The sequence below is a fragment of the Idiotropiscis lumnitzeri genome, chromosome 12, assembly GCF_059441095.1.
Source record: "Idiotropiscis lumnitzeri isolate Australia: NSW breed Sydney's pygmy pipehorse chromosome 12, RoL_Ilum_1.0, whole genome shotgun sequence".
Lineage (NCBI taxonomy): Eukaryota > Metazoa > Chordata > Actinopteri > Syngnathiformes > Syngnathidae > Idiotropiscis > Idiotropiscis lumnitzeri.
Genome location: NC_142402.1, coordinates 21,619,995 through 21,643,966, shown reverse-complemented (window position 1 = coordinate 21,643,966; position 23,972 = coordinate 21,619,995). Strand labels below are relative to the sequence as shown.

The 23,972-nt window shown below is 42.8% G+C and overlaps 3 protein-coding genes across 6 annotated transcripts; 1 reads left to right on the top strand and 2 right to left on the bottom strand.

The window, feature by feature from the left end:
* Positions 1–1,547: 1,547 nt before the first annotated feature.
* Positions 1,548–10,486, bottom strand: crtc1a (CREB regulated transcription coactivator 1a). 3 transcript variants are annotated; one of them, XM_088311914.1, is made up of 14 exons: positions 10,323–10,486; positions 7,796–7,912; positions 7,582–7,698; positions 7,393–7,457; positions 6,994–7,067; positions 6,730–6,794; positions 6,615–6,655; positions 6,294–6,484; positions 6,040–6,185; positions 5,825–5,917; positions 5,427–5,531; positions 4,706–4,789; positions 4,452–4,617; positions 1,548–3,995 (listed from the first exon to the last, which is right to left on the bottom strand). In XM_088311914.1, exons 1-14 carry the CDS (start codon positions 10,446–10,448, stop codon positions 3,811–3,813), a joined length of 1,575 nt encoding a protein of 524 aa, XP_088168040.1. In that variant the 5' UTR covers positions 10,449–10,486; the 3' UTR covers positions 1,548–3,810. The 3 variants fall into 3 exon arrangements, with proteins under 3 accessions (XP_088168040.1, XP_088168042.1, XP_088168043.1); XM_088311916.1 differs by lacking the exon at positions 5,427–5,531; XM_088311917.1 differs by lacking the exon at positions 7,796–7,912.
* A 2,334-nt stretch (positions 10,487–12,820) lies between these two features.
* LOC148326520 (uncharacterized) lies at positions 12,821–15,796 on the top strand. 2 transcript variants are annotated; one of them, XM_088310262.1, is made up of 3 exons: positions 12,821–12,904; positions 13,631–13,950; positions 14,665–15,796. In XM_088310262.1, the coding sequence occupies exons 2-3, from the start codon at positions 13,634–13,636 to the stop codon at positions 14,804–14,806; spliced, it is 459 nt and encodes a 152-aa protein (XP_088166388.1). In that variant the 5' UTR covers positions 12,821–12,904; positions 13,631–13,633; the 3' UTR covers positions 14,807–15,796. The 2 variants fall into 2 exon arrangements, with proteins under 2 accessions (XP_088166388.1, XP_088166389.1); XM_088310263.1 differs by having other exon boundaries at positions 12,883–12,980.
* gdf15 (Growth differentiation factor-15) lies at positions 15,311–18,805 on the bottom strand. The gene is made up of 2 exons (XM_088310261.1): positions 18,474–18,805; positions 15,311–17,269 (listed from the first exon to the last, which is right to left on the bottom strand). Exons 1-2 carry the CDS (start codon positions 18,802–18,804, stop codon positions 16,533–16,535), a joined length of 1,068 nt encoding a protein of 355 aa, XP_088166387.1. The 5' UTR covers position 18,805; the 3' UTR covers positions 15,311–16,532.
* Positions 18,806–23,972: the final 5,167 nt, after the last annotated feature.

Below are 23,972 nucleotides of genomic sequence, written 5' to 3'. Positions count from 1 at the left end.
AAAAAAACAGACTTCAGTAAAATAAGTACTGATTCGATTCATTTACAGGTGTCAAAAAAGCACTTTTGTTCTTAAGCTAGACAAATAAAGAAGTACATATATTTGTGTCCGAAAAAAAGTAGAAGTGCTGCTGGAACTCTTTTAGGGCTGCTAAAAAATGGCCACATTCTGTACAGATACTCGTGTAAAATAGAGAATTCGGGTAGTAAATGTGCTAGTACTAATTTGACTTCTTTTTCTTCAAAAAAGTCCTCACACTTTGTGCTTAAGTAGAAATATAGATCATTTTGAAAAAGAAAGGCACATAAAAAGCAGAAGTACAAATTCTGGTCCTTCAGGTGGGACAAAAAAAAAAAACTCAAGTCACACCCCGTACTCAGTCGGAGTTCAGATGCTTGGTCTTGTCCTGTCAAGTAAACTGCGTTGGAAAATGTGGGACCCCCAAATTTTAGGGGCCCCGTTGGGCAATATTGGTAAAGATCCAATCTGTCAGACGGAACTAAAGTTTTTGTGAGTCCTGCTCGGCTGCCCTGACTTTTGGGGTACCGCACGATTCCATTTTAGGGCCACCGCTCTTCTATTTGGATTGGCTTCCATCTCGAGAACGCAGGGAATTTCCTCCCATTTCTAGGCTGCCGAAAGTCCGATTTTGTACCGCTGAGGAAGAAACATGTATTTTCCTTGAAATTGCAGTGTGTCTTGAAGACGTTCAAGTCTGGGTGACCTTGAACGTCTTCGGCTTTAGTGAAAAGAAAACCAAAGCGACAATTTGAGGTCCCACTTGCCTTTGCAAGAGTCTCAAAGTTGAACTTCAAGATGCTGGGTGATTTTAAACTGGATCAGAAAATAGTCACATTTTGTTTTCCTCAGGCAACTCGTGAAAGTTGTCAAAAAAAAAAAGAGACTCGTAAAAGTGCAAGCACTAATTTGTCTCCTGGAGGAGTGGCAAGAAATTACTCTTGCTTTATTTTTAATTTGAAAAAGAAACCACCATACCGAGGAAGAACTTATCGGACAACGAAGGCGCTGTCAACAACATTTGCTACACGCTAGCATGCACGTGCACGTGCACGTGCACGCGCACCTCGAGGCCTCGCGCTGACCAGTTTGCTTTGAATTCAGGTTCTTTACTGAAAATATTTTGTCATATCCACCTCTGGTAAATAAAAAAAAGCCCATCCCATGTTTGTTGACAACTGATCAGAATATTTGCAAGCAGAAGCCGAGCGCTAAGACCTCAGGCAGCTGAGAGGATTCAGAGGCGACGTGGAATTAGAAACATTTCTGCTTGGCAGGTTGAACATTTATCATCTTTGTCTTCAAACCAATCCATTTATTGATACAGTAACACTTGATTATTAAGAATAACTCATGCTACAAATGTTGCCACCATGTCACAGAAATCACAACAAAATGATTATGTGGTCATCATTTTCCAGCTTGGTCCATCACAGCAACCTCCTTTTTAATGAACAACTTTTCTCGTGTTTATGTCACTTTTTTTTTTCATCATTATAAAGCAACACAACAGTCACACACTCGGTGGCCACGATGTAATTCAGTTTTATTTCATAAATCGCAAATTGCCTATATGATCATTTTTTTCTGACCTTATTCATTGGCATGAAGGCGATTTTTTTCCCCTTTTATCGCAACCTTCCGACAGAGGGCGCCAAAGACAAATCTGAAACGCCACATGACAGGACAATTGAAGTGAATTTCGCTTTCTCTTTTTCTTTTTAGACATTTACGATTTTCTACATTTTCTTACAAGGCATAAAAACTGAATTGTGTTCGTTTTTATCATTTAGCAGGATAGTATTTTTTTTTAATGGCGTCAGAATCGTAGCATGCGTCTTTGAAATGCATATGATTGATGACTGTTTAACGTTTGTTTGTGTCCGCTTGGGCGAAGACAACCACGCTAAATGTGCATTTACGCAAGTCTTTCTTGCTTTATGTCGAACAGTGCATGCAGTACTCGCGTTCCTTGTGTGTGATGTGTCGCCAAGACATGCAGACTTTGATGGAGCTGTTGTCTGAAGGGGGGGGCGCCTCAACCTTTTCAAAAAGATTTCATTAGTTTTAGTCAATAAGCCAATCATTCGGATGTGCAGTACGTGTGATGAAAGAAATGGATATGTTTCAATATGGTTTTATCGACCCAAGAATTATGCCTATAACTGAGCATATTTATATGCATATATGTGTGTATTCCTCTTTTAAATTTAATGTACACATCATTGCAAAGACACAAAGACAGTAGCTGTCACACGAAAAACAAAAATACACAAAGTGCATATAAAACAAGCAATAGCCAACGTTGATGCATTTGGTCCAATTTGACAAGTCACTTGTAATAAAACACAGGAGAAAAATAATTGGAGTCATTTGAAAGGGTTTGGTTTGCAAGAGTGAGAGCTGTATGTACATCAAAACACAACACAATGTAGGCGGCATACGAGAAACATTTGGAATTGTCATCTTCTACCCGCAAGAGCTGAATGAGAACGAGTGCAGTTTGAGCTCAAAAGAAAAAATGGACGTACAAAGACGTCCGTCTCGCCATCAATAATGTTTACGTCATCGCAGGATGTTATTTCATCGCGTTTTTGTGACTTTGCCAGCACATTACATAAAACACAAAGCAAGTCAGATTGACTGCGACAAAGTAAAAGAAGAAAGCACGTATCGTACGACACGCGACACGGCGTACCAACAAACGGCGCCGCAACTGAGTGACTGATGATTTTTTTTTTTTTTTAACTTAAAAGTAAAACAGACGACTCTCTTGAGACAAATGAAAAGATTGTTCAAACCAACAGGGAGGAAATACAAAAAAAAAAGTCAGACTCCAGTCAGCCATGCAATTGCAAAATGATTACAATCGCTAAAACAAGAAGACTCGTGCAAAACTTTCAAACGTGATATTTCCAAGATAAACTCGGAGTCAGGCAATTTCTTTTACACAATGCATGAGAAAAATGGTGAAATATGCAAAGACAAGAAGACATTTTAAAAAGTGATGCCGAAATGGTCACCATGTCAACAAATTTGCCGTGGCATTCCTTCACAACTTTCACCATTATTTATTTATTTTTTTACATTTTTCACAATTTGACCTCATTCATGAAATTGCACCAAAACCATCAAAATATGTCTCGTCTGTGCATTTGAATTGACATGATTGTTTATTTTCGCTTTAAGAACGCTTTGTTGACAAGTTGACGAGTCCAGCGGCGCCTTGCCATACGAGTGACCCAACTTAAGAGCGCTTTGAGATACAAACCGTTGTTGGCACCGTTTTCAATTTTAGACCCGAGCGCTTTGATACGGCCATTTGAACACAAAATGTGCAGCAACACACGTAGAGCGACAATATAACAATCCTCACATTTATTCTTGATCCGTCACAATCAAATGACGTCAATCGATGTAGAGGAGGCTGGGCCAAAGTCGGCTTCAGCTCACGCGCGACCCTGAAAATAAGTGCGATACAAAATGGACGGACCGAGGTTGTGATCTTTGGGGCATCGCTCATTTCACGTCGCCAAAGTGCGCCGCCGCTTTTCCTGGACAGCGTTTTGTCCGTTTGACCTTTCACCTGTGGTGAACCTTTTGCCAAACGATCACAACTCGATTATTTGAAATGGTTCAAAAGGCGGGTCATTGGCGCAACCGCAAACACAATTTGTACCTTGAGCCTTTTCGGATGTTGCCACTTTCCAAGATGGCAAGTGGGCTGCTGTCTTTAAAAAAAGTTTCCTCGTGGAAGTCAAGTTGCGGCAAGTTGGCGCGTAAGCGATGTCGTCAGAGGCGATCCAATCGAAAGGCGTCCTCCGTGGCCGGGTCAGTGAGCATGTGCGGGCCATCAAGTGTCAGGGGGTCCATTTTGAGGTCATCCAGCGGGAAATGGTCGTCCGCATCCAAGCTGACATCCGATGACAGGGAGTCCGCCGGGTCACGATGCAGCCCGGGAGGAGACTCGCCACTCACTGAGCAGGAGCCAAACACACAAAAGTCAAGCGCCTCGTTTGTCTGTTTTGCGCAAAGTCGTCGCAAAAGACTTAAGTCACGCAACTGGACGAGAAAAATAAAAGACAAGAACCGCGTCGCTTTCGTTGCCTTGAGTCCATTTCGCTTAATGTTAACAAGCCGTGCCAAATGCCATAGATGGGCGAACGGACATCATCGTTACAACCCTTTAAGCAACGGTATTTGAACACAAACGGTGTAGCAGCTCATGTACGCCGAAAATAGTCGTTTTAAACTCTTACGTCGGTAATATAAGACGTCCAAATGTCTGAGGCACGCTCACAGAAGGAGTAGCACAATATCCGTTGAATTGGAGTACTAGTAGTAGTTTGTGATTAAACGTAAACAAATAAGAAGCTAAAAGCCACTCTAAAACTTGGGTGTATTTCTCAATCTTTCTTATTTTGCGACATGACCTGTGAGAATGATGTTGGGGATGTTGCCATGACGACCGTAGCCGAGCCGCTGAGAGCCCTGGAGGTTGCGGTGGCCAGCAGACAAGCGGTTGAGCGCGGAGGTCTGGTTGTTGTTGTTGAAGCTGCCGCAGCCAGCGGGCGTTTCCAAAATGTTGAACTGCTCCAGCTGGCAACCACAAAAAAAAAAAAAAAAAGGATGAGACGACACAGCAGTGCGCCGCTTCTCTTCACGTTCACTTATTGACGCAGCATACCTGTTGAGAGAGAGCGCTGGCCTGAATGGACACAAGCTGCCGGTCGTAAAAGTCTGCAAACACACTGCCCAGTATGGAGTTGTGCTGCAACAATTAAAAAAAAAATGCAGATAGAATTAGTTGAGTCGAATACTTAAAGAAACGACAACAAGCAAAATGTGCAAAAGTCAGCAGCTCAGACGCTTGCGTCAAGTGAAGAAGAAGAATATAACAAAAGAGTACACACACATGAAGCAATTCAATGCAAACACGTTTGTTTGATACACACCAACAACCTTTGTATGAATTGATTACTACTTTGGCGTCAGATATTTTATTTTCATTATTAAGAGAATCAAATGGACAGTGAGAAGGAAAAAAATATGAGCAATTTCGTTTAAATCGATGTGTGTTTTTAAGATGAACGTTGTAATACGAATTAGTAGTAATTAATAGTACACGGAACTAAGAATGAAGAAGCAGAATTCCAAATGAAAAATCAGCTTCCTTCTAGACAAGCAAATTGTCTTGAAATTTTGCATTCGGACAAAGCAGCAGCAAGTAATTGGATCATTTCCTCAACCCAAAAAATTCCTTTTGCCCAAATCTGCCGTCATAATCAACATCGCCGCTAGGGGGCAGCCACGCACTACGACAGCCACAATGCCAGGGACGGATGAAAAGGACGGAAGGTGTTTAACACAGCTGGCCTGCCTGCAGCTGTTGATTGACACGCCCTTACTTGAGGCGAACCTCCCAGTGAGAAGTCTCGGTTGGATATAGGGGAGGTAGGAGATGGATTGGCGGACGATTCCACCCGACTGCAGTGTTGTTGGAGTGGGCAGGCCTGATACAAGAGGATAAGTTTTGAGTCATTCCAAAAAACTTGCCGGTCACGTTTCAGTGAAGCCGAGATGGAACATGGAGGCTTGCTCATCCTTTTCTTCATCGAACTAGCGTAGAGAAATATCTCGTTCTAGTCCTCTTGGTCTAGTCCAGATTAAAAGTCAAGATTCCGGCAGCTTCCGCAATTGTACCGCATCCCTTTGCTGGGAAAAAAAAAACTTCAGGTCGTTTCACGTCACACTCAGCGATCGGCACGCCGGTCACGATGCGACAAAACCCCAACAAGAAACTCACAGGCTGGTTCTGGTGCGTCTGGGCTGACGGAGGCCCGTTAAAGAAGGCAAACTGGGACAACTGCTCATCAAGGTTCATAGCGTCGAGTGCAACCTGTAAACAGCCAAAGACAAAGATTTTTTTCGGAAATAAAAACATCACGAAAAATGACACGGAACAAACGACTTGCGGGTCAAAGTAGCAATCAACACGGTGACGAGCGTTGTCGTGCGTACCTGAGAGAGAGGGGGCGGTACCGATGTCGGCGAGTTGCGCAAGTTCTGCTGCTGGCGAACGTCTCTGGCGTAAAGAACCAGAGGATCCGTGTTGTCCTGCCCAGGCAGCGTCTCCATGGTTACGGTGGACTGAGAGGCGTTCACTCCTACCCAGCGCACAAAAAAACAACGGCATGAAAACGGAATCGGAATCCAAAAGAAAATGTCAAAGATGTGAAAGGTTTTATGATGAGCAGTGCTGATTGTTTGGCTACCTCGCGCTTTATCCAACATCTGCGCGCGGTTGCTGGAAGAGCAGAAGGAGAGCGCGAGGGCCGCCGCCGCATCGTCGGAATCGAGCAGCGTGGACAGCGGAGGAGGGAACTGAATGTTTGACAGGTCGGGCAGAGAACCACCGGTGCCGTGAGCAACCGCTTGGAGATGCTGCTCTGGTGATGGAAATATGCTGGCGGGAAAAAAAAAAGTTGGACTGAAATCAAGATCAACCAGCAATTTAAAAGATTCGTTTGTATTTTGTTCCCTTTCCCGTGCATCCTCCCCGCCACAAAATCCTGAAAACAAGCCCCCGAACTCACTGAATTCCAGGAACTTCGTACGATTTGGATCTGGAAACATCCTGAAAGGAGAACAGATCATGTAGCGCTTGGTTCCATTCAAATTGATGAGAAATACAAAATGTGGACCCGACACCTTTTTGCACTCCCAATTCTGTGTTTGCACGTCGTCCTCAACGTCCCGTTTGACCGATTGAGATCCTGAGAAGGCACATCTTTGTTCATTCGATATTCTCAAGAGCAAGTGGCATCAATGTGTTGCCTGCGGCCAATTTTGTCCACCAAAAAAAAGTCAAAGAAATAAAAGCAGGGCGTATATCTAGTAGATCCCGTAAGATGATTTTGTCAAGTTTATTTCTGATCCAAAAATGTTGTCGTCAATCATTGGAGTCGCGTGTACCTCGCTTGGCGTGGAGCTCCTCTGATCCGCCCGAGAAGGAGGCCTGCCGGTGAAGTGCTGAGTCCGAGTTTGTCCTGCAACACCGACGCAAAAACAATCGCTGAACGGGTGTTTTGATTTATTGATTTGCTTTGAAATCCACCACAGCACAATTGTTAACGCATTCACGAGCAGAAAAAAAAATGACGTCTTTTGCCGTCAATGGCAGTAAATGAGTTGAATACAGTTCCCTTGGAATCCATTTACAGAGCATTTAAATCCTCGTCCTCTTTTAAAGTGCTTTTTGTTCAAAGTGTCAATCATTGTCCGTCGTCTGTCAATTTGAGAAAAACCCGAGAGAGGCAACGTGGAGGGATTTACCACAAAGGAGGACCCGCGATCACGCCGAGAGCCGCTTACCTCCTCCAGCTGCTATCAGGTGGCGGTGACAAATATGCCGCGCCATACGGACAGCTGCCGACGTGACGCCCAAGGTTAAGAAAATAAACCGCGCTCTCGTTCGGTCAACACGGAGAAGAATAAAAAAAAGGAGACACGTGACGTTCCGCAAATAACTTTGCGATGGAGCAAAGACACAAAGGATATGTGGCGTCCATGTTTGTCGAGCGTGAGCGGGTTCCGATGGGGAGAAGTGAGTCGCTTGCGGTAGACGCGGTCCACCAAGCCGCGGTGTCGCCATGACCGGTTCTCGTCCATCTCGGGATTCTGAAGACAGCAAAAGGAAGAAACGGAGTCGATATTCCGGGTTCTCGCTCTCTCTATGAATGAATTGATTGATTTCATGAAAACCGAAGAAGCGGACCTGAAAAGAAAACTCTGCCGCGCTGTTTGCAATCTGATTGACATCCGGTAACGATCCTCCATGGCACTGCCCGCAATTCGGCCCCAAATGCAAATGCTGAGTCGTCTCCAACTTCAGCTGGAAGCACAAAAATAAATAAACGGACTGAAATCGAAACTAATGATCATGTGATGCGAAAGCGCAGCCCCAAAAGCGCTCCGATGATTTTTGTTCAAAATGGGATCCGGTTCCCTTTCCCATCGGGGACGCCAGATCAGCTCAAAGCAATTTTCTCCTTCGATCTCACGTTAGGCAATGCAAAAATCAGAATAATCACTCCAGTTCCAATCGGAGACTTTATGTCGTTCAAATCGTTTATTAGGCAGTAAACTCGCAACAAAAAACGTACAAAATCAAATTTGAGCGCTTCAGGGGAAGTCAGAAAAGTTCCAGGACTGCAGTAACAATTCAAGTCAATTTTTGTCACGCTATTCTAACGTATTGCCAAATAGCTCTGACATAGAATGATGTGCTGTTTAGTTTCAAACGAAACAGTTATTGTTGTTTTACGCAAGACGCTGAAAAAAAAAGAAAAAATAAGAACAGCCTAAATCGTCATGAACTGATGTCGCATGTTACATCTGGTTCGTTGCGGCGCGATTTATGACCAACATGACTAGTCGACACTGAGGTGGGCGGGGCCAGTGGGCGGGCATGGTTCAAGTCGTAAAGATTTATAGGCCATCCCCATTGGAGTGGAACTTTTAATGCAGAACACAAACATCTCCTTCATAAAAAAAAAACAAAAAAAAAAACGGTCATGGAATGAATGGAAACAGAATTAGAACTATTTGAGGAAAACAAACATTTAACTGTCAGACTAGCAGAAAAAGAAGTTACAGTAAAACGGAAAACGCAAAAACACGGCGACGGCAGACAAGTGAGGACATGTCTTGCATGACTTCATCTGGTGAACAAAGGTTGCATAAAAAGCCAGAAAAATCTAAACACACCTCGGACCCAAAATATTTGGGTGACATTCCAAATTCAAGTGCACATTTTTTCTGCAAAAAATGTTCCATGCGCTCCCACAAGTCAAAACACGGTTAAGATTGCATTTAAGGTTGCAGAACAAGCCGCCGCTTTTTAGCCATCCAAGGAGGCAGCACTGCCTCCTGCTGGCGAATAAAAATGAAGTCAAAGCGCCCCCTCGGCTAACATTTCCAATATCACGTCATCGAGCCGAGAAAACAGGTGAGCTGTGACGTTCGCTGTGGCCGAGTCATTTAAAAGGTCAGGAAAGCCTACTAGAACATCAGAATTTTATTTGAGGTTAATCGGAGACACGTTAACGGTGTGATGAGTCCCGTTTGACATTCGTTTGAAGTTGGGAACCACAAGCACATCCCAGTTAGAAGAGGGTTTGCAGACTTATGCAACCACAATATCTCAATCATTTATTTCACTTCCCTTCTTGAAAAGATTGATTTTTTGTCACATTAATGAAAAAAAAGATTTCAAATGATTTATATTGGTCTTATTCTTAAGATCAGAAAAACTTGGCATTTGAACAGGGGTGTGTAGACTTTTTATGGTCATGGAAATCATCAAGAAAAAAAGTGGGAACATTTCCTGCGCCACTTAAAGCAACTTTGGTCTTAAAATATTTCATTGAAATTATTGTTATTTATGTATGTCTTTGACAAAAACACAAAGTAAATCACATGTCAGTTCAAAACAATATTGTCACAAAACACAATTGTTTTTTTGTTTCTACATCACATGCTCAAGCATAAACTAAACGCGATCATAAATATGTGTAGGCTCAACGAGTTTCAGGCCGACATTCAAGGGATTTATTCTGGAGGCCAGTATGCTTTATGTGGTTTAAAAATCCACATAATCTGCCAAGATTCATCTTTGGTGTGAGGCTGTCAATCGTGCGGCGTGTGCACACGTCACAGAACGCGTCAGCTCACAAAACTGCAGTACAAACACGCCTTTCCATACTCCACAACCACAAACTACCTCAGATACGTGTCTTCAGATGCCCGGGAACTATGAAACAGTTTTTTTTTTAATTTATTTGTTGTTTCCCCACACATTACAGCCTTTGCATTCTACTACATTACATTGTGATGTCGATTTGAACTCGATTAATTGTTCAGTCCTACTGCACGTTGCTATTTTTCGTCATTAAAAAACACTGAGCATCACATTTGAGGTGCTTTGGGAGCAGGTGGAACGGATGAATAGCGTCTCTGCTTATATTGAGTCACGAGCCTGTCCAACGAACGAATTCAACTCGTAAGTCAAGACACCACTTACACGCCCCTCGCACGCCCCTTCGCTCCCACTTGCGTGGGACAAAAATCAAATCAACTTATACCTCTCGTTTCTGCCATCGCCTCACTACTTGACAGTTGTACACACGCTGAATGTTTCTTGCCATGTGTTAGCTTTGGTCGCTTGTTTTTGTTTTCCTGCTTCCTCGCTCCAAGCACAACAAACCAACACAAGTGAGGAGGCGGAAAATTGGCGTCCTTACCCGGGCAGCCCGAGTAATGCTGAGGTCTTTCATGACTTCCTCGAACGCCGCCGTGTCTTGTGCCTGCTTCTGGTTATGTAAAGCAATCTTCTCGCTGAATTTCCGCGGATTGTTCGGAGTCGCCATGTTTCGCTGTTCTGCCGCGCCGCTTGCCGACAATGCCGAGCGGCAAGTTAGACAGAGTCAAGGTAAATCACTTCCGGTTAGGGGACCATACCAAAGGAAAAAGTGTGTGGGGTACGATAGTTTGGCAAATAGTTATTGATTGAACCCTTACATACAATTCGGGTGGAATTTGACCTATTTTTATATCTAACAGCAATTCTTAAAAAAAAAAAAAAAAGTACCCAAAATGTCGTTCTTTCACCCTAAAATCTGTCGACTTTTCTCTAAGCAACCCAAATCTAACAGATGAAATGAAAACGTGCTTATTTCCACAATGGATGGGTTGAGAGATGCATGGAAACGTTTCGTGGGAACAAATTGTATGCTTTTATTTTATAAACAAAATGTGAATACTTTCGGTTTGATTCTCCTAAAAACGGCAGACTTCACACGTGATATGAGCATCTGTCGCCTGACGGGACTGGAGTAGAGGAGGCGCACCCCACATCTGGACTGCGGAATCGATCGAATTCACTTTTTTTTTGCACCATCCACTTGTTAAATACATAGTTTGAACGTTACGTCATTTCAATAATCTTTGATCATTGTTGTCGTTGTCACGTGTTTGCAAATGCTATAAAGACTTATTAGTCCCAAGAAGAACGTAATTGGGGCTTTGTGTTTAACGTGTTTTAAAAAGTTTTGACAACAGTAATTCTTGAATTTTAAACACCAAGTACCTTCCAAAAAAGTACCTGGCTCTCCAACTACCACTATAATGACAAATATTAAAATACAGGAGCGTAAATGTTTATCCTAAATTTGACAGAGGCTATTTTCCTAAAATTGTACATTACAAAGAAAAAATCTGCAATTTTCCAAGATTCAAGTCACCCTTTTAAATTAAAAACTTCAAATGATACATAAATAAAGGTATAATATTGTAAAAAATAAAGTCATTGTGATATGAGAAAAAATAAATATGATCAAAGACTAAAGGCTTAATACTAATACTAGTACTAAGAATTACTTAATTTTTTTGAGGATCAGGAAAATAATATTAGTAAAAGGTATTGTCACATCGTCCACATTGATGTGTTGCTCCACCGTTTGTGTTCTTATAGCTGTTGCCTTACGGCTTGTAACGACGCAACAAACGATACTATTTGTTAGCTTGGATTAAGCGAAGCGAATGGCAAAATAGTTTAGTTGTTCTATTTGGTTGTCATTGTTTTCCACAACAACTCATTTGAAAAATAGTTTTCTGAAATGAAAAAAAAATACAAAACGAAAATGAAATGCTGGGGCCTTTGTGGTTATGTCGTATTCAAATGACGCGATCCTACATTTATATGCTTTTTCACTTGATGAGAATGATTTTGACACCTCTGCAAATACCTCAAAGGAAGCCCTGAGCCGACACGTTCACACAAAAGTCGCACAATTGCACCTTGGGGTTATTTTCACAGGACAAGCAACAGTTGAGTTGTCTCACCTGCCAGCAAAGCCAATAGGATTTGATTCCAAGTCACCATGGCAACGTTGAAAAGCTGCGATTCAAGGGCAAAGCGTAACAAAGAAAATTGTTGACAAAGAGTGCCACGGAAAGTTTGAAGTGCTCTAATGGACAAGGAAGAAACATGTTGCATACATTTAATATCTCTTCTTTTTTAAACTCTGTCAGTCGTTGACGTTACTCGACAGCAAAAAGAAATGTTAAGATTTCAATCGAGGAAGGATTCCAACTTGGATGCTCAAAAACATTCGTAAAATTTGGTCGGGCTTGTCCCGACTGACAGACACACCCAGGACTGGTCGCCCCCCAAAAAACAACCAATCACACTCACATTCACAACTCTCACAGGCATGAGGAATAAAATAGAATCGAGATTGTCAACGTTTCGATGTACACAACTTGGAGTAAAATGGCTCCCTCTAGAGGCATGTTAAAGTATCAATTATGTGGTATATCTCTATCTTTGCTGCGGTAACACCTCAAACTTCCCCATTGTGGGACTAATAAAGGACATCTTTATCTTTATCTTTTGGTGTAATGTTGCACTGGTTTACGCTCGAGAATTCTGACTGATTCCGTGAAGTCCGGTTCAGTTGTATTAGGATAATATCCAGAGTTGCCGATTCTCACACTCGGGCAATCAGTCAGCCCCTTCAACTGCTTCATTGCTTTGGGTGAAAAAGACGCATATCATTTCCCCTGAAAGCATCATAATTAGGATTTGTAATATCGAGTGACTCGTGTGTAAAATACACCAAACGTGACGATACACTTGAAGAAGCGAGTGTGAGTGAGCAGATATTTGCATGAAGCGCTCTTACAGGAAATCTGATTAGAGCTTTTTTCTTCATCGCCCACTTTCGTGATCTCCGAAAAGAGGAACTCGTGTGTTGCAAGTGTCAAGGCTTGACGACAAACTGCTTGACTTTGCTCACAATTCACCACGTTGGCGTCCTGAGCGGTAAGATGGCTCTTTATTTTTTTCAATCACCAGGCCAAGAAAAAGAAGAAAGTGTGACGCTCGTCCTCGCAAAATTGTAATGACTGAATTTATTCATCTATTTAATTGCGCATGCTGTAAAATGAAATGAGGATTAAGGAAGGCAAACATTTACGTGGGGGAACTTGAGTCGTGATGAGAAGAAGGGAAATGAGAAGGACAAAAGTTAAGTCTAAAATAATTCCTGTCATTGTCATTATTGTGTTCAAGACAAACCTTCTACTTGGTGAACTGCAGCTACAGTGTCATCAAAACGTGAGCGACAAATGTTTGATTTGATCATTCTTGACCACTCTCACGTCTGGTTTTAGGAAGCACGAAACAAGAAATGATGTAAAAAAAATAAAATTGTGTAACATGATAAAAGATACATGTATCTCAGTCTAAAAAGCAAAGCGTGGAGAGTCTCCTTCACCAAACTGCAAGATAGCGTTCACATGAAAACATGACACTTCTTTGAACTGAGCGGCGGCCACCAATACAATATCTCATCTAAAGTACGTATATAACGTGTTTTACAAAAAAAATGCTTCACTATAGTTCAAATTTCAGCATTTTGTTCTTATCGTTCCTTTGACGCTCTAAAATGAGGTTGAAGCAGAGGTCACCGAAAAATGGTGGCAAGTTGGACGCCTGTGGAGCGGATGAGCCAGTGTTGATTTTGGATTTTGGATTTTGGATTTGCAGGTCATGCGTCTCAATTCCACTTGTGTCGCTGCAAATGGCACCGCATGTGAAGTTTCTCACACTCCTGTAGGCCTCGGTGTGGGCCTCACACTCTTCTTTCTCATGCTGCTTGCCATCGCTGTTACCATCGTGGTCAAATTCTGCAAGAACAACGAGATTCTGCCTCTACCGGGTCAAAAGAAAAGCCCAAAAAGGGATTGCACGAGGACGCCGCAGATGGAGCATCACTATTCCAGTATGATCAGAAGCCAATCGGTGGAGAATACGCCCATCTATGAAAACGTGACAGGCCGGAAAAGTGGCGGCAGGCCTCAGAGCAGGTGGGCCATTTTCTTCTTACGCAATGATGTTGATTCAGAAAGTGTGACATCTGAAAGTATTGTCCCAAAAATGGAAACGGATGAAGAAACATGGCATGTGATGCGATTTCCCCATTTGACTTACTTCTGTTCAAAGGAAAAAGGGCTACTTTTAGACCAGATGTCATCTTCTGAGGAGTGTTTTAGTCAAACTAAGCAGCTGATGACTCACTCGTGGAAAGGAAATCCATTCAAGTTGTCACTCTCGGTACTTAAGTAGACAAAGTAAATAAGGAGAGCGTATAAAAAAAATAAATAAAAAGAGACTCCGGTGAAAGTCTTCTAAATGAGACACAAAGTGTTGTGAACAAGCCCGCCAAATTTGAAGGATTAAAAGTTGATCAAGCGAGGCTTCGCTGTGGATTGCCGCTGAATTTGTCAACTCCCGCCCTGGATGCGACTCCGTGTTCAATTTTTATGGCTTCATAACCCTGCAAAAATGTTTGCTTAAAGCCACCGCTAGCTGTGATATGAAAAGAGCTAGCTAACGTTAAGTTGGAAAAGTTGTGATTAGCCGCGCTAGCCACCACCTAGCTTGCGAGCTAACAGGCTTCTGGGGCTCTTCTGGGCCGCCTCGCTTCACATAGAACTTGAATCAAAACATTGCCAATATTTGTACAAAAGAGTTTGTTGTTTCTTTTGACATTTACGTTGCTGCTGATTGTTTGTCCGCAGGCCGTCTTGCGTCCCCGCTGAGGATTTGTACTTGCAGTGTGATTCAGCCAATGATGCAATCTACAGCAATGATCCTGCGTGTAACCTCGCCATTCTCCCCGAATCCCGAGATGACGACGTTTATATTGTCCCAGATTCATAGATAAGAGCTCACTATCACATTAAAAAAAAAAGCAAAATGCAAAATGCGTCGACGTGATCTAAAAGTTGTTGCTGCTCTTTAAGCTTCTGATTGGTGCATTTGCATCAAAGCATCAATTCATGCAGATGGAATTTTGGAGGACGACGCTTTGAGCAAAAAATGCACAGACGTTGCTTATGGTGGACCAAGGGAGCTTTTTTTTAAAAATAATTTTTGTTGTTCTTGTAAGTGCCTATTTTTCGGGAAACTCTTATTGGGGCCCTTACACAATTTCGTCACAGCGAGCAAAATTGTTTTTTCTTTTTGATGAATCACTCTGAGAGTGAGAACCGCAAAGGGAATTATTGGCACACATCTGAAATACAACCAAAGCTGTCATTTTATTTGTCTAATAGCCGGCCGGTGTTGCCACAAATACTTTGAAAAATGTCTGATGACTTGATTTGAAAAGTTACTTTTCTGATTTCTTGATTTGAAAAAACAGATGACAACAAATGACTTGAATTACTTTCAGCAGGCGGACGCAAGCCCGACACTTTTAATGTACATTGTTTATAAATAGAACAACAAAAAAACGGGACCTCCCGTCAATTTTTTTTTCCCCATCAAAATATTCAAACTTTTGATGGTAAATGAAAACACTTTCCAAATATTGTTGTTATGCTGAAGAGCAAAATGTTGTTTAAAAGTAAAAGTGCTGAACTTTTGGTGCATTTCCCACTCAAACTTTCCCTTTTGCAACACGGACGTCCCTCGCCAAGGTCAAGGCTACAGTCGAAGCCGCGTCAGGGTCATTCCCACGAGATACGCAACAAGTTATCAAGAAGCGGACACACCCCGACCTTCACAAACCATTCGACTGATTTGACGACAACATCGCCGAGGAGCGACTTTGATTTCCCTTTCGTTTATCATGAAATGTCCTTGTTGATCATGTGACTTCAAGTGCAACAGGTCAGTACGGATAAATAAACGAATGACAAGGCAAAACCTTTGTCATGTGACGGTACCTTCAACATAAATTACACTCAAATGAAAAAGTTCTTTTATGCAGTGATTCCCAACCGCGGTGCCGTGAAGCCTAAATTGTTTTTCTCACCGATGATTCGTGCGTCGTCGGCAGTGACGCGTTTACAGAAAATGTGATTAACGATTAACCTGAGAATGTTCCTCGCGTGACTTGACACCAACTGCAAATGAAAAACACCAACGGCAGGTCGCCGAAGAGCGTCGCTGTCACTTTGTCATCGGCCTTCGAGTGACCGACATTGGAGCAAAAACGGTGGAGCGATCCACGTAGACAGACAATGTCGAAATGCCCACAGGCATACTTTCTTTATCCTCTGCAAAAATATACCAATATTTATGCATCTTAGGCGCTGAGTCATTTTGCGCTGCTGGTAGTGCGAAATCCGCCTGGCAACACCAGCGAGCGCAATTCCGATTGGCTCAAAACTCTCACCTACAAATTCAACACCAGGAGAGAACATGAAATCAATGTGAAGAATAGGATCATGATTTCTTGATGATCTTTGGCCAGCAGAGAAGGTCTTGAAGGCCTCGACCGCCCACCGCTGTTTTTCTTTTCAGAAAAAAGGTTGGGAAACTGCCTTATAAAAAGGCCGTAACAACGGCAGCACGTGAGACTTGAATATAGTTTAGGGGTGGGAAAATAAATAAAACTTTCAATAAATAAACCATGGAAAGCGCATTCCCGTGGGCGGCTTCAGGCGCAATGACATTTGCTGACGATCAGGTCACTAAAAGGTGAGAGTTTCAACTCGCCCCAGCCGTCGTAGTACATGAGGACCATGGGCTCGTACGCGGCCGGCACGCAGCACGGCCGAGGCGAGCCGCCTTTCAGGATCTGGTGCAGGCGAGACTTGACCTGCGTGTGCATGCTGGCCGGCTTGTAGTTGTGCGGGCACGTGCCGTCGCACAAATGCATGGTGTACTCGGTCGGGGCCACGATCCAATCGGACCAGCCCATGTCTTTGAAGGACACCTTGACGGATTTGCGGCAGCACCATCCTTGCTCGTTGCACTCGTCCTCCCGGTCGAAGCGGCGCAGCCGGCGCCGCGCCGTCAATTCCAGTTCCAGAGAGACGCTCGGCTCGTCTTCTCCCACGCCGACCTTGATTTCCACCACCAGTGACGTGTCGGCGTCGTCTGTTCTGATCCACTTGGCCACTTTTGGGCCGATGTCCATAGTCACGTTTTGCGTGTTTGACACGTCCGCACGAGGGCCGGTGGGAGTCCATCCGGTGGCGTTGAGCATCTTCACGCGCTTGACTTTGACGTCAGACTTGACTCGGGTTGGCGTCCGCTTGGAAAGCTTCAGCTCGGCTCGAGTTAGGATGGCCTCCCGGGGGAGGTTTGGGTTCTTCCGGAAGACGGCTCGGTACCACCGCACGCGTCGATCAGATGGCAACAGCGACGGCTTTTCCTCCTCAAGTGCTTTCACTGGCCCCACAAAAGAAAGAAAGTGGAATTTTTTGCTTTTCAAAAAGACTGATGAGCAAAGATAGCATTTTGGACAGTGGAATAAAAAAAAATAAAAAAAAGGCCTCGCCCAACTTGGTCGGATTTTTGTGCAAACCTTTTTTACGCTTCACGAGCCGACTCAACTGAAAGTGGACATTTTCGGAGGGTTGTCCAAAAAATAAACAAAATAAATGTCAGCTTTTCCCGACATTTTTTGCTTTCTAGCTGAAGTTTTGGCGTTAACACTGACTGCGACTTGGACTGGTTTAGAATTCCTTCCATCTTGTCTCTCAAACACAAGTGGGGATAAGTTGTTGTGAACCAAAGTTCACATTTTTGACGATAATTCCCAAATGTACGTTTGGTGCAAACACAACATCTCTCATGACCAAGCGAACACAACAACAATGAAGCAAAATGGGGAATTTTTTTTCTTTTTTTAAGCCAAAACTGGGAGGGCTTTCTCAACCGTTCCAAATAGCAGTCGGGTTACTCCAACATCTGACTTTATTCGAGGTCCACTCGAGGCATCTTCAAAGGTGGCAGGTGTGTCCAGATTCAGACGAGTTTGAATTTGAACGGATCATTCCGAACAGCTCCTCAACAAAGTGTGTGTGTCGATGTACAACCGGATCTCAATTGTTTATTTTTTTACTTCCCCTCTCAAAAGAATATTTTTTTTAAAAATGTGGGACGCAGAGAACAGGTCACATTTATAGTTGTAGAAGTTTTGAAATGAAATAACTTGGTCTACTTCTTTTGAAAAAATCTCATGGCACATTGAACAGACTATTTTTTTGTAGTTTTAAGGTGTGCCTCTCACATTTTGAGAAAGTTTAGTATACTAGAATAAAAAGCCTTTATAGTCATTATAAGGTGTGTAGACAACAACGTTAGAACAAAAAAAAAAAAAAAGGAAATCCTATACTAAAGCAAAATGAAACATCCTTTCACACTTGTAATAATAATAAAATGATGGTCAATAAATAAAGTTCAAACAGTGGAATGGTGTTAGAAGTATAAAAAAAAAAAAAAGCAAGTGAATATGTCATTAAAAAAAAAACATGCCGATCGTAGCGGCCACGTTTTCTTTGTTCATTTTTTTACGGCTCGTTAAGATTTCATGAATGAATGCGGCTCGAAACATTCCTTCCTACTCCCACTTCATCAAGCCAGCGCTTACCTGTCGCTGGGAAAAGTACCGTCGACACGCTCGCTTCTATGGGCTGGCTGGAATTTCTTCTCATCTCCCGCAGTTTTTCCCAGTAGAGCCCATACATCCTCCTCAACTCGCGCTCGGGTGCCGTTTGGGTCACTTCGGGCTTCTCGTCCATGCCGAGGGAGCTGAGGATTCCCATCTTGACCGCCTCCGCGAGCGGAACCTTCTCGTGGTCCACATCCAGCGTTGGCCTCGAGGCCCGTTGAGGCCGACACTCGCCGGGCGTGGAGGAGGCGGAGAGCACGAGGAGCAATGAGGAGAGGAGCGAGCTCGACGCCAGCATGGCGCTGCCCATCTTGTCTGGATGTTGTTCATGAAATTCTTGGCATGCTTTCATTTATAGCGCGGGTGCGCTGCCGTGGCCACGCCCCTCGCTCCGTCAGGTGAGCCTCGATGAGCTTCGTCAGGCTTACACGGCATTTTCCGCAGCACTTATGTCTTCAATGACCGCCTGTAAACTTTTAAAACCAACTGGCGGGGAATAATGGTTTGGAAACCGTTTTAAGACGGTTGCAAACAAGGAGGGGAATGCATGGAATGTTTTTTTTAAAAAAAAGATTTGGATTGGCCACAACTACGACTAAATGATTCACTCTTGATACTTAACTCATTTACTGCCACTGACGGCTATCTTCTCTGGACACAAAATATTTTCCCTCTTTTGTGTACAGTGAAGAAAAAGAAGAAGAAAAAAAACACTGGACGTTTCCTTCGCTTTGATAACTTTTTGATCTGACAAATCCCCAAAAGCAAAATGAGCTCCCGATAACAGAAAAAAAGTCCCTACTTGTGCTGCATGCATCTTTTCAGATGAGACGGAGAATTTTTCAATGTGTAAAAAAAGCGAGACGTAGTTGAAGGCAAGACCCGACACGTTTCCCATCAATCATTCTCACGGCGCGCGACATCAAACAATTCTCTAAAAGGTCCTTGTTCAACGAAAAGAAAAGTCTTGTCAACTTGACACACCACACACAACAACAATTTGCTTAACAACCTTGCCAAATGCAAGTCATTCCAAATTGGGCCATCAAGTCATCTTGTTCCACCCAAACTTTCATGGAAAAGTCCTCGGAGCAGACTTATCATGAGAAAACTTTGCCTTGGATCAGCGAGCGGGGTCAGAGTCATTTCTTTGACACTCATGACGTGGCGTGTGAATCTTTTTCAAATTCTTTTTTTTTCCCACGGCGGGCGTCACCACAGCAGTTGCTGCCGGGTGCTTTTGTAATGCAAGCGCAAAAGATAATACGAGAAGATGTTTGGTCTTGAATAACGGCGAAAGCGACACGTCATGCGACTGTCCAATCAAAGAAGAACCAAAACAGTCAAATGAAGCACGACAAACAGTCGAGACGAAAACATTTCATTTGATTTACACGACGAGTATTTTGCACCACCGGCTGCACGCGACAAAAATCACATCAAATGTTGAAATGAAAAAAATGTTCTGATCAACTTTCATGTTTGTCTGCAACAATTGCTTTGCACGCGGTCGCTTACAAAGTTTGAATGTGCTTTCCCTCCAAATAACGCTGAAAAGGGTTGGCAACAAAAGCACAAATTGGGCGCAAAGTGTTCATCTTTAAGCATCCAAAGTACCAAAAGTGCAAACTCCATGACGATATCACAGAGCTACTGGACGTGAGAGACCTTTGTGCCCCACAAAATGCTCGATGGGGTTCAGATCTGACGACATGCTGGACCCTCGGTGTTTGTTCTCGTCGGAGTGCAGTGAACTCCCGAATTGTCGCGGGCTTGCAACCCATCCTCTGTTAGTCACTTAAAAACTCCCAAGTTGAAATGAGTTGCAGCTTCATTTAGACAAAAGTAGTGCATTGCCACCCTCTTGTGGCTTCTTTAGGCAATTAGAAATGTTGCTAGACGTTCTTTATTTCCACTCCTCGCTGAAGCTGAAACACAAAACAAAGAAATTCACACATAGTTTTAAGCAAACCACATCGTTTATTAGCTTCATGCTAACCCACAAAGCAAAAAGCCATCGACCGGCTAAATAAAGTAGCATCGATGTTGCGGCAGTTTCAAATAACACACATTTGAACACAATAACAAACCGAGCTCAAGGCACTTCAATAAAAATGGTGCAACACACACTCACACACACCCACACGCACAAACACGTGCGCGCACACACACACGCACACACACGCGTGCACACACACGCCCATTATATACTTAAAGAGAGCCAACAGAATTTCTCAACGCCGGCAGCCAAGTTTCAGCATGCGCAACATTCGTCTCACACAAACCAAAACAAGACACAAAGATGCAGTAAAGAAACAAGTTAGAGTTCCTTGACATGTGTGTGTGTGTGTGTGTGCGTGTGCGTGCGTGCGTGCGTGCGTGCGTGTGGATGTATGAGCTGTGAGTCACTCAGGTCATGAAGCAATCGTGTTCCTCATCAGGCAATCCCACCTTGCAAGTTAGAAGTGTGTGAAAGGCTTTGTGACTCACACAAATGTGCAATCGCGTCGTTTGTCCTGCAATAGTCACATCGATTATACAAGACATTTTATTCTGTAGGTCAAAAGAGAGAAAGAGAGGAGGGGGGGCGGGATCGGATCTTTGGGTGAGAGGTCAGCCCATCGCAGAAAATGACAATTGACACACATTCACACCAATCAACAAGTTTTCAATCCATTTTTTGGAATGTGTGTGTCGACATTGTAAGAGCCAGTTCTTGTTCGATTTGATTTTATGTTCGGAATTCCTGCCGTTACAGACATGCAAACTCCTCACAAGGAAAGCGGAACCCAGAAGCAAAAGTGGGAGGCAGACGTGCTAACCGTTAGCGTTGATACTTTGCATTTCATGACGCAAACAAAAAAATCGTTTTATTCAACTTTGGATGTCAGTTTGTACTTTTTACGTTTACGTGTTTAAGTTCAATATTTCTACTTTGACACAAATATCCCAACTTCATCAGACTGTGAGTACTTTTGCCACTACTGACATTTTGGCTGTTTATGTGGTCTTGTTTTCCCATTGTCAAGTCAATCGACACGTCTCCCCAAAAAGCCTTTTGAGGACAAACTCGCAATTCACTTCATCATCCAATACTGCACTTCCATCACGAGTGCGCCATCTAGTGGCGCGTATCATGTGCGCATCTAAAGTCAGCGTAAACTCCTTCCATCTTTACGTTCTTCCATTCATTATCCGACGCGCTTCATGCGGGGAAAAGAAATAATAATCTCTTCTTTTTTCTTTTCTACATGTGTCGACACTGGATATGGTTTGCCCAAAAATGGGAGTGGTTGCACTCGACTCAAAATGATGAAAACATAGAAATGATGCACACGAAATGATTTAACTATATTGTTACTCTTTGTTTTTTTTGTGTGAGGAGTCAGGAGTGGAGAAATGTCATTTCCATTTATGTCAATGGAGAAATATGATTGAGAAACGACGGCAATTGATTGACAAGCAGAACAACGAACTCGTCTTCCACTAGATGGCAGAAGGTACAAATTGTAATGAACCTGTGGAGTCCTTTTTTTCTCTCATTTTTTTTTGTTAGGTAGTATGCGTCTTCGTGTTTTCTTGTCCTCCGGTACGCACAGTCCAATTTTTATTAAAAAAATAGTTTTCATGGATTTCACTTAACATAAATGGCTACTTTTTTTATAAATAGTCATTCCAATTTTAACGCAAATACTTTTTAAGGCAGTGCGTTTTAGCCTGACATATTTAACCGTTAATATTGTCATGGCAAATTGAACATTCAGAATACACCTTGTTTTGTTTCACGTACACCCGTGAGGGAAAACTGGGATTGAAAAATATGCGATTCTTATTCTGCTGCCGATACAATTCAACGCGACGAAGGAATTGTGACGTTGCAAAGTAACTGTAGTCAGATTAATTCTCGTTTGTTACATTAATTGTGACTGTCAAAAAATATCGATCAGAGTTACGCGACATCACTAGACAGGAAAAGTGCTCTTAACACACCCGTCACCAAAATGTAGACTCAGATGATCTTTTCGACTCATTCCATAATGGTCCTTTTCCTGACTTTAATCGGAAGGGGGGGGGGGCATTGATCTAATTTGTGAACTATTAAAACAAGCCCTCCGGTGCTTTCATTCTTCCCACGGCAAATAAGACAATATCCTCATTTAAAAAAAGGAAGTGGAGCTTTCAGAATGACAACCTGCAGGAAGTAAAGAAAAACGAGATGTGCAATAACCGAGATAAAGAGAGAGCCCGTCCAAAAAAGGCTGTCCTCAAGGGAATTCCACATTGAAGAACAACAAGATCTTCGCGGCCCACGTGTGGAAATGTCGCAGTGCAAGAGACGAGCCATTGTGGTCATGGAAAAAAAAAAAAAAAAAAACAGAACAAAGAAAACAACGCTGGGTGACAACAGAAGTCCAATTGTTGGACGCGCTCATTGTTTCTGCCGTTGGCTGCACAGACGAGGTTGATTGATGGAAAAATATTTATTTGTTACCATTCAGAACATATTCGTATTCATCAAAGCGCTTTGTTGCAGCTCCAGCTTTTGTGAAATTCGCAATATAAATCAAGTTGGATTCTATTCGATTGTCTATGTTTGTGATATGTTCGGACAAGCAAAACATCGAAATGTTCTTCCAGTGACATACGTCAACCTTTTGAAGATGAAAGCGACTTCTTGGCCACGGATTGACGCAATATTGTATTTGTGTAAGTCTCTGCAAATGTTTCCATTTTTCAAATGATCACTTTGACAACTCTGCTCGGAAATCACATTGTCCCATCCCCAATGATACTTTGAGAACAAGCCCACGGGTTGGTCATGTGGCGCTTGCTCGGCGGCACCATGTTGGTCATCCCCACAATGATCCTGAGGACGAGTCAACAAGATTTAGAATTTAAGATATGCTTGAGAAAACACTGACAAAGTATTTCTACAATCCACACTTTGTTCGAATTAGATTCAAATTCAAACCTTTGTGGTCAGTGCGCCCGTTGCAGGCGCACCCCGGTGACGTGTTAAACTTGTTATTCCAGAAAAACACGGAGAAATGCTAAAGTTACGCTTTTGAGTCAAATGTTATGCCAGATAAGTCACAATTTCTGTCTCTCGTTGGTTGTTTTTCCTCGGACAAAGTGGTTTCTTGTCGGCCTCTATTCAAAGTAGGCAAAAGATGTGATGTAAAAAAAAAAAAAAATTGGGTGAACTCCAAATTTAGAAAGCAACAAACTTGGATAAAATTTTCCTTTGAGCATCCATCCATGATCTGCTCCGTTTCCCCTCACGAGGGTCGCGGCGGTGCTGGAGCCAGAATTGCACCTTGCACAGTTTAAATGTGACGTCATTGTGCTGCCCTTAAATTGGGCAATTCAACAAAATATTTCAAGTTTGGTTTCCACAATTTCACAAAGAAATACGATTTTGTAAAACGACTGTCGCTTGTATTGTCACCCAACACAAATTTAAGTGAAAGCAACTCA

What these genes read in the sequence shown, in the direction of transcription:
- gdf15 (XM_088310261.1), bottom strand. Translation starts at nt 18,804, where the DNA reads ATGGGCAGCGCCATGCTGGCGTCGAGCTCGCTCCTCTCCTCATTGCTC. An exon ending in GGTACTTTTCCCAGCGACAG is followed by an intron (nt 17,270 to 18,473) that starts GTAAGCGCTGGC and finishes TTGTGGGGCCAG; the next exon opens with TGAAAGCACTTGAGGAGGAA.
- crtc1a (XM_088311914.1), bottom strand. Translation starts at nt 10,448, where the DNA reads ATGGCGACTCCGAACAATCCGCGGAAATTCAGCGAGAAGATTGCTTTA. An exon ending in AGAATTGGGAGTGCAAAAAG is followed by an intron (nt 6,656 to 6,729) that starts GTGTCGGGTCCA and finishes TTCTCCTTTCAG; the next exon opens with GATGTTTCCAGATCCAAATC. An exon ending in CACTGGGAGGTTCGCCTCAA is followed by an intron (nt 4,790 to 5,426) that starts GTAAGGGCGTGT and finishes TAATTGTTGCAG; the next exon opens with CACAACTCCATACTGGGCAG.
- LOC148326520 (XM_088310262.1), top strand. Translation starts at nt 13,634, where the DNA reads ATGCGTCTCAATTCCACTTGTGTCGCTGCAAATGGCACCGCATGTGAA. An exon ending in GGCGGCAGGCCTCAGAGCAG is followed by an intron (nt 13,951 to 14,664) that starts GTGGGCCATTTT and finishes GTTTGTCCGCAG; the next exon opens with GCCGTCTTGCGTCCCCGCTG.